The sequence below is a fragment of the Ciconia boyciana genome, chromosome 13 (assembly GCF_034638445.1).
Source record: "Ciconia boyciana chromosome 13, ASM3463844v1, whole genome shotgun sequence".
In the NCBI taxonomy this organism is placed as follows: Eukaryota; Metazoa; Chordata; class Aves; order Ciconiiformes; family Ciconiidae; genus Ciconia; species Ciconia boyciana.
Window position 1 is genome coordinate 9,107,176 of NC_132946.1, and position 12,231 is coordinate 9,119,406.

At 39.1% G+C, this 12,231-nt stretch overlaps 1 protein-coding gene across 1 annotated transcript in view; it reads right to left on the minus strand.

Annotated features, from left to right (window-relative positions):
- The window catches only part of MOSMO (modulator of smoothened), a 33,318-nt gene that overhangs the window by 10,961 nt on the left and 10,126 nt on the right, over nucleotides 1–12,231 (minus strand). Inside the window, exon 2 of the mRNA XM_072878207.1 lies at nucleotides 1,004–1,216. Within this exon, the coding sequence (XP_072734308.1) occupies nucleotides 1,004–1,216 (213 nt within the window). The remainder of the gene's footprint in view (nucleotides 1–1,003; nucleotides 1,217–12,231) is intronic.

Consider the following 12,231-nt stretch of genomic DNA (forward strand, 5'->3'; position numbering starts at 1 on the left):
TTCTAGTTAGTGTTCACACTACCTTTAGTGGTATGTCATAATTCAAGTCAATTTAAAAGCCCTCAAGTTTTGAGTTTTTTCATGTTGTCATCCCCACCATTAAGGCACTATTTCATAGTTGGGCTAAGCCTGTAACACACACCAAGAAAAGGAAGTTTGAAAGTTATTCCCCTTACTTGTTATAACTGTTTTTCTTTTGCACCGAAGTAGCCATAGGATATGTTTCCCTGTGCAGAAACACAGGGCTGCTAGAGAAGGTTCAGCTGTGAGGAGTTATGCTGGTGCTCATACAGGGCAGAATCAAGGGAGGCAGAAAAGCACTGGTACTCCTCCCTCCAGCTAAAGCACTGCTGCGGGTCACTTATGGAAGCAAAAGTCTCAGTGCTGTGAAGCACAGCAGATGCTCTGCAGTGGGCAATTCTCCTGCATAGCCAATTAGGATGCAGATATTCTGAATAAAACACCCGCTGTGAGCATGAAGCAGGACTGAACCAGCATCAACCCTGAATGAGGTATTCATGAGATACTTGAAGTAGGGATGGATTTCAGACTGTAGTAATTCTCAGATGTATCAACTGCATCCTCTTCCTCAGGGAGGGAATCTTCAGTCATTCCATTCTGCTAGGAGTAAGTCCTGGATATATGGGAGTGGGGAAGTATGAAAGACTATCAGACACATAGTTCAGGACTGACCTCTTCTATCCCTGCTCATTTTCTTAAGTCAATTAATGGCACTGCCCAAGGAAGGTAAAGGGGTCAGGCCTTCCTTTCTCTCACCTTGGGCCCACAGACTATTATTCCCTCTCAATTATAGTCACTTAAGATACCAACCCCTTGACTTCTGAAGAATTTTATTTTTCCCCTCAGACATGGTATTTAAAGAGAAGGAATCTTCTGTATAGTAAGAGCCCTAAGCACTGCTCCTTGACAACACTATAGTGTTATTTTAGACTCCACCAGTTTATCCTGCATACAGGTCAACTGTGTATTTGAGGTCACTTACTTCCAGTGAAAGCTATCCAGCGGGCATATTTAGTAGCTTCTCTTCGCCAGTGGGAAGCCACCAGCAAACCACATGTGACAGTTAGTGAAATGATTCCCATAATGATGAAAAATAACGTAGTGACCCACTCAGGAGGCAGCCGTGGAGGAATACAGGTCCTGTCACGTCCATGGATGGTTTGACACTGTCGCACAAGGCCAACTGTGAGAGCACCTGAAAATACATAGCAGAGAGGCAAGTAAACTTTCAAAATCCTCTCTGAGGGGCGCTCAATTGCAAACCAAAGCTCATAATTGTCCAAAAATAAGGGATTCTTTCTTTGATGAACCTTAATAAGCCTTTCAAACACAGAGGATGGGGGGGCGTGCTTTAAGCATCTATCTTCATGTTCTTTCATCATATGCTTGCACAAGATGAAGTGAGATGGCTGCAAGCTGTATCTGGTTCTTGAGTGGCAATCAAGGTCTAATCAGAGGGATAAAGCACTCCTATAAAGCCTGCCCATATCAGCTAAAGTGGTACCTGAGTTGTATAGAGGATCACTCCCTCCTCTGTGCAAGATGAAATACTTTTATAATCTAACAAAATGAGCTGCAGCCCCCTAAAATGCCTTTAATTGTCTAATGCCTTTTTCCCTCATCTGTAAATACAGCTTTAATCCTCAAAGTCTTGCAGCAGAAACTGCATTTGATTCATACTGAGATTTTAAGAACATTTAAAAAAAAATGAAACACTTCTTGACAATAACTCTTTAAGAGTCCCTCTATGCAAGACACTGGTCAATCCTTTTGACAGTTAACAAGAGTTAAAACACACACAAACTGGGATATCTACACAAAAGATCTATCAAAAAGATCCTAGAAAAAGGACAAGACTGGTACAGGAACCATAAAGTTTTATACAAAATTAGTTATTTTCTATTAAATAAAAAAAAAAGTCTGATTTAAAATCCAATTCAGTGCTTTTGAGACTCATAAAGCAGCTCTTAGTAAGCTTTAATAGTGGAGTTCTCTTCATGTGGAAAATTTTAACCCAAAATTAACATGCAAGATTAAAATCCATTTCTTCCAGTGTCTCTTAAACATTGTCCTATATTTCTCAATTTTGTTCCTTCTGAACTGTTTTTCTAAATAATCACAATTGTCCTTTATCTAAATTAGGAGCAAAAAACAACAGTGGATAATATTAGAGTCAACATCTTCCTCCACAAATTATTGTAAGTAAATATTGTTATAGTTGACCTGTTTAAAATAAAAAGAGGGCAACTTAGAAACAATTACAGTAAGATTTGGAAGTTTAGGTTTAGCATGTATTTTGGAGGGAGAAACAACTGTCATACTTTTAAGCTTCTTTTTTGGGGGGGGGGGGGGGGGGGGGGGAAGGCATGAAACAAAGAAGTAAGCCAATAGTCAAAAGGGTAACCAGTCCTAGCATGCACCTCCTAGCACCCTGGAGCCAATTTCTACTAGCATTCAGATCCTGTCTGCTTATACCTCAGCAATGAGTACCAGCAGAATCAGCTTCTGAGCTTAGAATCATTGGGTTAGGAGGCAGAATATCATGTTTTATTAGATGTAGCGCTTCTGATACACTCCTAGAGGATGAGAAGAACCAAGAGCAAAAACATTACTGAATCAGTTCTGTTGAAGCATCCCTGTAACCTTTGTTTAGACTACAAATTTTTAGCCCTATTCAAATACATCCTTTTAATTACATATTCATCAACTGAAAGATTCAGAGATGAATCTTCAGCTAAATGTTGAAGTAAAATCCTTTAATAAAGTGTGAGTTACTAAACCAACAAAATTGGCATTTTCTACTCCAGATATACAGCAATCACACCATTGCTGTGCACCAGGATTACACAAAACTGAGGCAGAATTACACAAGCAATCTTGCACAGCTCACGTACTTGTACAGTACACAGTTTTACATGAACTGCTTCTCAGTTGCTTTTTCATAGCCTGCAATGTTTTCATTTTACATCAGCTGCTGGGGCAGAGGGGAGATGTGCATGTGTCCTTAAAAATCAAGCTCCCCGAAACACACACACTTTGCAGAACCTCATACAAAACACTAAGTAGTTTCCTGTAGTTTGGGGATAAAGAGGCTATTCACTGCAGTATCATAGAACAGGAAATTAATCCCAATCCTTCTGCAAGACTAGGATTTAACAACAATTTTACTATAGTTACAGTAGAAGTCATTTTTTTCTGAACTGCAATTCTAATCTAGAGAATGGCTTCATAAAAATTACATCACACACTCAATAGATGTTTCTGAATTCAGAGACCTCTCCTGAATTCAGTGGCAATAATTTAGTGCATTTTTAACTTTGGCAAAAGCAACAGTGATTAAGAACCACTGTGCTGGACTCTGTTCCATTTTGTGTGTTAACTGAAACTGAAGAACAGTTGCTATAGATGAGCATGTATTAGAAAGACACAACTAACTCATCTTTCAGATGCAATTTGCAGTTTATATTGAAGATATTTTTCAATTAACAAGAGCACATTTAACATGTCAGATTCAGAAAGGACCAAGAAAAAGGACCAGCAGTGCCACATCTAGAGGAAACAGCAGAGAACTCCATCTTGAACTACTATTTTTCAGTGCAATTTTTTTGCTGTCAATATCTACTTCTCCAAAGGCTGATTTTCTCAAACAAACAAACAAACAAACCCCACAGCAAAACCCCACAACAAACCCACAACTGAAAATAAAAAAGAAGAGAACAAAAATCTCTGAATTGTGACTACCAGGGTAGCATCCCTTTTGAAGACACAAGGATAGTTGCAAGAAACTACTCAGAGCAGGGTTTCCTAAACATCACTTCTGGTGCCCAAGAGTGTTGTTCCACTCTTCTTTTTTCTTTTTTTTTTTTTTTTAATCGGTTTTAAAGCATCAGCAATTAAATTTCAGGATCTGTCATTTTGGAGGAAAAATACCGAAGTTTACTTTATGGTTAAGCTTTTGCTAGCACATACTTAGTATTTTCTCTTAACTCCACTTCATGGATTACAAATTTGAAGGAGATACACTCCATATTCAAGGTTTTGAACCTTGAGTCTGCAGACTCTATGGAGGCAAATGGAGCGCAAGAGAAGGTCTGTGAACTATTTCTAAAGATTTCACAAAGGTAACTAGGAGAAACAACCTCATTATGTGTTCATAAATTTAGTTAAAGTTTAAGTTCTCTATACAGGGATACCTCACTTGCGTACATAAACTGGGCAGAAGGAAATTAAACCTCATAGCTTGCTCCCATAGTGACAAATCTCCTGTTGAATGCAGACTTCAAAAGAAGTCTCTGGTGTGGAAAAATAGTATTTATTTGCCACAAAATTCAAAAGAAGAGTGGGTTTACATGGTATTTTATTGTCTTGGTCCCATTCTAAAGCAATCAAGCAAACAGTTGCCAGGCAGCTGCCAGCAAACTAACTTGTTACAGAAAATCGTGTTTAACCTTATCTAGTCTATCATTGAAAGGAGGGACAAAGATACTACATTGAACAGTCTCCTTCTGCCTGTAGTTAAGAGAACAGCCCAACAGTTCATCTCAAGCCAGTCACCAAGTTCCACTCTGATCCCTAGGTAAAAGAGGTTTTTAGTCGTTCCCTCAGAACAATTCCAGCAAAATCACTGAAAATCTAAGCACCTAACACAGGTATAAAACAAAGAGCACAGCTAATGCTAGTAGATTAGGCAGCTTAAAGATGGATACAGCCCTAAAACATGTGCAGCAGCGTAACCACGCCTGCCCATCCTCCACCTCCCAATGCCCGCACTGCACAACCAAATAATGACAACCTGGAGATGCACGGGGCTGCTCCCTTTCTCTTCTATGCCTCTCCCTCCATAGCTTTTGAGAATGGCATTACGCACGTCAGTACTGCTAGTGCAAGAGGTGATGAGGATATATATTCTAATTACTAAAAATGAGATTCAGCCTTCATCAAAACACAGACTGCTGCACTGAACAAATGTCAGTGAAGTGGTCCTTAGTCTTTTCCCATAAATCTATTCCCTAAAGTGCCAGTGCATTTCAAACACATTAAACAACTTCCCAGTAGTGACAGTCCGACTATAACCAGGACTCCACTTGATATCAGTGAAAGATTTTATGATCATATTCCTACACTACCTCACCCATCTCCTCCAGACCACAAGTAATGCTCATTTTCTGACACTGCATATTTTTACTAGAATCACTAATAAAAAGACTCATTAACAAATACACCAACATTTGGGAGCATCACCTGTTTAACAATTAAGTTTCACAAAACCATTGAGGGAAAGAGGGGAAAAGGCACCAAACCAAAGAAAGGCAAGAAAGGCAAACCTCGTTTTTCCCCTTTGTGCAGATGTGCAGCTGCCACGGAGCTGACCCACAAGTCCCACTCCAGCCCCGCCGGTGCTGTGCCATCCCTCTCCCGTTTCCCTGGTAACTACAGAGCCACCAAGGAGGAATCACACGCTACGGAGAGAAACAAAGATTGCTGCAGCCCTTTCACTCCCCCATCTCTCCATCACTTCTGAATTATTAGAAGTGGCACAGCAACACCACGGCTGGAAAGCAGTAGCATAATAACGGCTATTCAGACGTTCGCTGTTCATCTATTATTTGATTGCCAGAACATGCAGGATCAAGTGTGCCAGACGGACACAGGAGAGGTGCCACTGCCGCCAAGAGCTTACCATAGCATAAGAAGCAATTAATGTGGTAAAAGCACAATGCAGTGAACAAGGTGGGGCTCAAACGTTAGAAGGTCACAGAGCTCAGCAGCTATGCTGTCACATGAACATACAAAGCACAAATCTTCAGAACTGCTCTTGCTCATACAGCTTGGGGTATCTGCTCCTCCTCTGCCCTCCTCTAAGTGTCCCCGCTTGAAAATGTCTTTAGTCTTTCCTCTCATTTTAGAGGAAATCCTATTCCTTTAATGCATCTGCAATTAAATGCATCTGCAACCCTTTATATTCCTTGACAACAGCTTCCTCACTTTTACCTTCCATATATCAACCGCATCCTTAGCAAAATGCTTATTACTAACATTAAATAAATATTACAGGCCAATATGCCTAGTGAGGACATTAAAACATCCAACTGTTCCCAGACAGCCTGCTGGCCCTCCCTCCCTCGCTGTCCCGATGAGATGGTGTGGTTCTGCTAGAAACCCCAGTTGTGACTGCCAGACAATTTCTGCTCAAACAAGATACTTTTCTTTAGTGTACTATGGACTTGTTAAACCATCTTTGCTAAGCGAAGAGCAGTTTACAGGGTTCCTAATGAGGTGTTGGTGATGTAAACCAATGTGGCAAGGACACTGATAAGTTTTAAGTTTTAGTAATGAGCACAGTACATGGAGCTATGTTATTTGGGCACACTAAAACATTCATTGCTGGTGGTTAGGTAACAGTCGCATGCCAGAGAACAACATATGTAAAATAAGGACATCTCAGTTAAGCCATTCCCTGTAACTCTTATTGGGCCACAGACAAGGACAGGAGGAAATTAAGTTTTTCTTGGAAAGTTTCTAAGTTCTATCCAAATTAATAAACTTGAATGGAAAAAGGTCTAGGTTCATCTAAGAGGAGGAACAGGCTGCAGCTCTCTAGTGCATAGCTGTAGCTTGCTACCCAATCCAAGTGGAAGCTTTAAAGGTCTAAAGAGAACGCACTGATTTAGTCATGGCAGACTAATTCCCTGTACCAATGTTAAGGATAACCATCAAGTTGACTTTGGCCGCCTTGCCTTTAACATGTCTGCTGCTCCTTGCCTGCAACCAAGCCTCTCTGACAGAAGACCGCTTTCAAAGTGAGCGAAGCATAGCCGAGGAATTCCTGAGAGGAACAAACAACAGAGCATGGTAAGAATAGTTCCAACGCAACTGCCCGTAACAGCAAACAAGGAGGAGGTATTTCCAAGAAAAAAAATTTTCGAAGTCATCCAAGAAATCTGGCAGTTTAAGTGGGATGTTTCCCAGTCTTACATATGGAATTTATTTTCCTGTAATGGGCAGTTTAAGTGATGCTACCATACAGAGGGGGAAGACAGAATGACTTATTTAGGTTTATTTATATGTATTTTGTTTGGGGGAAAATTTCTATTAATTCTATATTCCAGGTATTAGTTCCTTGGAAAAAGAGTACTCTCCCTTCTGCCTTTCCTGAAATCCAGGGAACTGACACTGCTGATCCTTCCCTACCATAGCCTGGAAGGTCACTCCAGGGCACATATAGTTAATTCTACTTATTCCAGTGTAAAACCCCATCAGAAATCAGGCCCTGTACCCTCTCATATGAGGAGATTAGTCATGCTTAGAGTGAGCAATGCAGAAGGTTAGGGAAAAAGCTATGCTTTTGCAGGATATGCACCAACTCTGGTGTGAAAAGGAAAAAGATATAGTACCCTGCTGGTTTGCAAAGCACTTCAAAACTGGAGAGGAAAAAAGGATTAACAATGCTGGGGAAGACCTCTTGATTCTAAAAGGCACGGTCCATATTGTTATAGTTAAACAGAATTGCAGGGTCTCTGTACATAAGGTCCCACTGAATGAGGCCTACAGGTATAGTTCATCGAATTTTTTTGTATCTACAACTGCTCAGAATTAAAGCCTTGTAAAAGGAAACATAGTTAGTCCTCATCTAAGTTTTCAGCGATTGACCCATTAAAGCTATTTTTAAATGTTTACAGCCTCAAATAACGTCATATCATTGTAAAATACCACATACACATAATTAACTGCACCTAAGTAACTATAAGCAAGTCGAACACCCTTTCCTCCATTTTTTTGCTTAGGTCATTGTTGTAGAACAATACAATAACTGGATTATACCTAAATAACTATAAAGAGTATATAAAAAGATCAAAATATAAGATAGGATCAACTGCCAGTTTCCTATCAAGTATGAGAATACCGTATGTGTTACTGTTCTTACATAAATAATTACTTCTTTTGTGAGGGATGGGGGGTAGTTTGAATAGATGCTCTTTAGCACTTATGCTGCTAAAATAACATTGAGGTTACCATGCAAGTACAGTATTCAGGATGTGGCATGACAGATTGATTCTTTTACTGCAGATGTTCCAGTATGTTGTTCAGTTAGTAGATTAAGAGGCAACCAAGTTCAGACTTACTAAGATAAGATTTATGAACGTTAAAGGATGATCTAGAGAAAGGCTTAAAAGAATAACAGAGGATTAACTGCAAAGGCACAGAACAGAGAGGAGTCCAAAACAAAGGGATTATGAATTATCTTTCCTGTCCTTTATATGCCAGATCTTATGTTTTTGGTGTTCACTCTGATTTGTCTCCCAAATCATCTAATAGGTATTGTAACCCTGGAAGAAAAGCTTTGGAGTTTCTCACTTTGAAGCAGACCAGATGCAAGATCAATTCATATGCCCACTGGGTATTTATTGGTACGAAAAAAACACCTAAAAACTATTTATACAATGTTAAAAGATCAGTTTTAATAAAGACCTAGATTTACTCACGAAGTCCTTGCTATATCTAGAGTGCATCTTTTAAGAGCAATTCAAATCAATATTGCAAGATACAGCATGTTATTATATAAGCTGATATTTCTCTTCTACTCCATTTATCCCCTTCTCCAAAATCAGAATGTTCTCTCCCTGTCAAACCAACTTTGAAATGCACCATCCTTCTTGCTCTAGAGATGTAAAGGGTGTTTCCTTGTTTCAGGAACTAAGTGACTTTCTTAAAAATACTCATATTGGCAACAATAGGTGAGGTAATGACCCTAGCTACAAGGAACCTACCAACTGAATTCTATTTAACAATCTAATGTTCAGAGAATTTAATTTATTAGGTACCATTTTTGGCACTCTTTAGAACTCCAAAGCTTACTGGCTTTTAAACAGAAGAATTCTCATTTTTAAAGTCTAAACTCAATGTTAAAAGAGTTGTGGTATATTAGCAGAAAAGCCTGCCTTGCTGTGGAAGACCATCTGGTGCCTGAGTTGTCTCAAAAGTTTTCAATTCAGTGTTTGTATCATGCCTAATTCAAACCAAATTCCCCTTCCACAAAAACCACAGTCTTCTCCCTCCCTCCTCCCACCCCCAAAGAGAAAAAAAAATAATCAGGGGCCATCTATTGGGAAAGATCCTTATGACTTACACATATTAGAAAAGTTTATTACTACAGACGACAATCATTACTATATACAAGTTGTAAGTGATGTTTAAATTGCAGACATTTGGACCAATAAAAAGCAAGTTTATTTCTGAATTCCAACATACAAGTTTCAATGCCATGCTGCTTGTGTATTGGGGTGGGGTTTTTTTAATGTCTGATTTAATGTGTGTGTCGTCGTCGTCGTCATCCCCCCCCCCCCCCCTTTTTTTTTTTTTAGAAGAGATGGACTACCACACACTGAAAGAGCTATCCTCGGGCAATGATGCAGGAACAACTCTCCTGAGGACATAACAAAGGCTCTGTGTGTTCTTGCATATCAGAGCCAAGAAGTCTGCCCACACTGAAGGTATTCTTTCCTACTTCAGAAGACAGCATTAATTAAATGTTGGTAAACAGGATCTCTAATAAGTTGCATCCTTCTGGTTGTTTATTTTCTGACACTATAAGCATTTTCACAATAGGATAGTGTTGTCAGTGACTAGAATCTTTACAATTTCTGAAATGACAAGGGCCTGGAAAAAATGAGATTAACTTTTTTTTTTTTAAAAAAAGTTAACTTAATGTTTTATTTAGCCTAAAAAACAAACAAAAAATCCATAGTTATTTCCATTTTCCCCCAACCAAAACAGAGCTACTCAAAGTTGATAAAATCCACTGCCTAAAAAAAGAAAGATCAAAGGCAGTGTCAATATTTAAAAGTGATTTTTCTCATCAGCTACACCAGTTTTATGCCATATGTTCAGTTGAAAGCCAGAAGCTATGACACCTGCAGCTGTTCTGCCATTTAACATCTGATGAGCTTGTGTTCTTTTTAAGAGTTATATTTGGCTTCAGACAGAGCTGTAAAATGATACCTCTCCATCTAATACACCACACAACCCTATCCCAACCTTCTCAGAAATGGTCTGCTAATCACTTCACAATCGTATGGTTGATATGCAGGCTCTTCAAGGCTGGCCATCATCTACAGCAGCCAGTGACATGAGGTGGCCAGGCTGGGTCAGTAATGGCAGCACCAGAGTTTGCTATGTGGTACAAACACAACACAACCAGCAAGAACACAGAAATTCTGTATCTTCACAGTTTAGTGGATCACCTTCCACATAGGTGTCTTATAAGGTGGTCTGTCCACAGCCTGGCAACATCTGGGCTTCAGAGCTCTCCATTAACGTGTGCATATCTAAAAGTACCATTTCACCAAGTCAGTTGAGTTTCAAACTTAATAGATGTCCAAGCAGATCAGGACAAATATACCAAAACCCCCAAATCACACCAAGTAAAGTAGCCTATTGTTCTCCCTCTCTTTATTCATAAAGACAAAACATCTGTCAACCTTCCTGTTTACAATCTAAAGCAATTTCTCTGGCCTGGTGACAAGGGCATTCAACGGTAGGAATAAAATTCAGGATCTGGCCCTGCCCTTAAGATTGCTTGTGCATTTTATCAAATTAAATTCAGGAGGAATAAGGATCATCTTCGTCTTTCAGCCATAACTGTTGTGCTTCACGCTGATCTCAGCTTGCATCAGACATGCTCCAAGGATGCCCACTGATCTGGCTCTTCTACAGCCTTACAAATCAGCCAGTGGTATAAGGTGAAAAGAGAAGCGTTGAAATGCCTTTTGGCATTTATATGGTTAGAAATGTATTTGGAAGTTTTAGGTGTCTGCTCTGCAAACACACTAAATACACCTTACATGCTTGCATGGTTTCTTAAAGCTGAGCCTAACTTTCTCCTGCTCCACTACTGGGAGCAAGTTTTAGGCCCAGGTCGCCAGAAAGTACAACAGACCTTGCTAAATAAGGAACAAAATACTCAAAAAGCAAATAAACTGTACAAACAATTTGGTGGCAATTTCTTTAAATCACGTAACTGATGGCAGGATTGTATTTCTAGCAATGAGGACATGACAAGGGAATTTTGCAGGCAGAAGTAATACCTTTTATTGGAACAACTAGAATAATTGGAAAGATTAAGCATATTTCTCATCTTGCAAGCCCTTCCTTGCACGCACCAGTTTCTCCCACTCTACTAACTGGGGATATAAAAGATACTATCTCTGTCTGATAGACTTGCTTTATTCCGTAAGGCACCTTTGTCAATTGAAGAATGGCATCTAAATGTCCCAAGATGTATTTCATTGCAACTAGAGTAATATTTCAAGTAGAATAAAACCTAATCTTAGTTTTTACTCCTAAAGGCGCTTTTTAACTCTTGACAAATCTGTGTACGACATGCTTGTAACAACTGGCAATACAGGTTAAACTGCACTTTAAATAGGCATTAGGTACAGGGCCAACAAAGAATTTATTCACTAAAAGTAATGCTTCATGTGCTGAAAGACAGACTGACATATAGCTTAGCTACATACAATCTGTCCTCAAGGACAGCCAGCACATAGTTTCCTGGCTGATTAACATTTTAAGCCCCCTGCCAGTATAAAAGGTAGCTTTAACTTTTCAGGCAAATTGGAAAAAAACCCAACCTTCTTCTGCAGTAATAATTCTCAAATTTAGGCATTTACTTGTTGTTCCCATCACAATAAAAACATTAAAAACAAAGAAGAATAGGAAGGCAGGGAGCATACTCAAGATTTATCCTGAAGTTATATTTTCTTATCGCTTTTGCTAGGGCAAGTCCTTATTTTGGAAGCCTGCATAATTTAAGCCTGAATTATTTAGGCAATTAACAGGTGCTGTCTGTGTGGTGATAACACTTTCTTCCTTATCACAAATCAGTATCTACAAAAATAGATTGTAAGAGTCTGGAGACTTTTTTTTGGCTAGAATAAGAGAAGATAGACCACTCCTGAACAGTAAAATTTGCACTTTACGGAAATAAAATACTACTTTATCTTAACAGCAGGGCTCAGTCCTTTCTGAACAAGCAGGACTATTCTTAAAAAGCAATCAGATGTTATATAGTGCTCCAAAGAGCATATCTGTTAACATATGTTTATACAGTTGTTACACTGACATTCTGAAACAGAATTCTCTCTAATTTTAGATTCAATATAAACAGGCTCTGTCTTTATCATCAACTTAATCTTACTGAACATACACTTA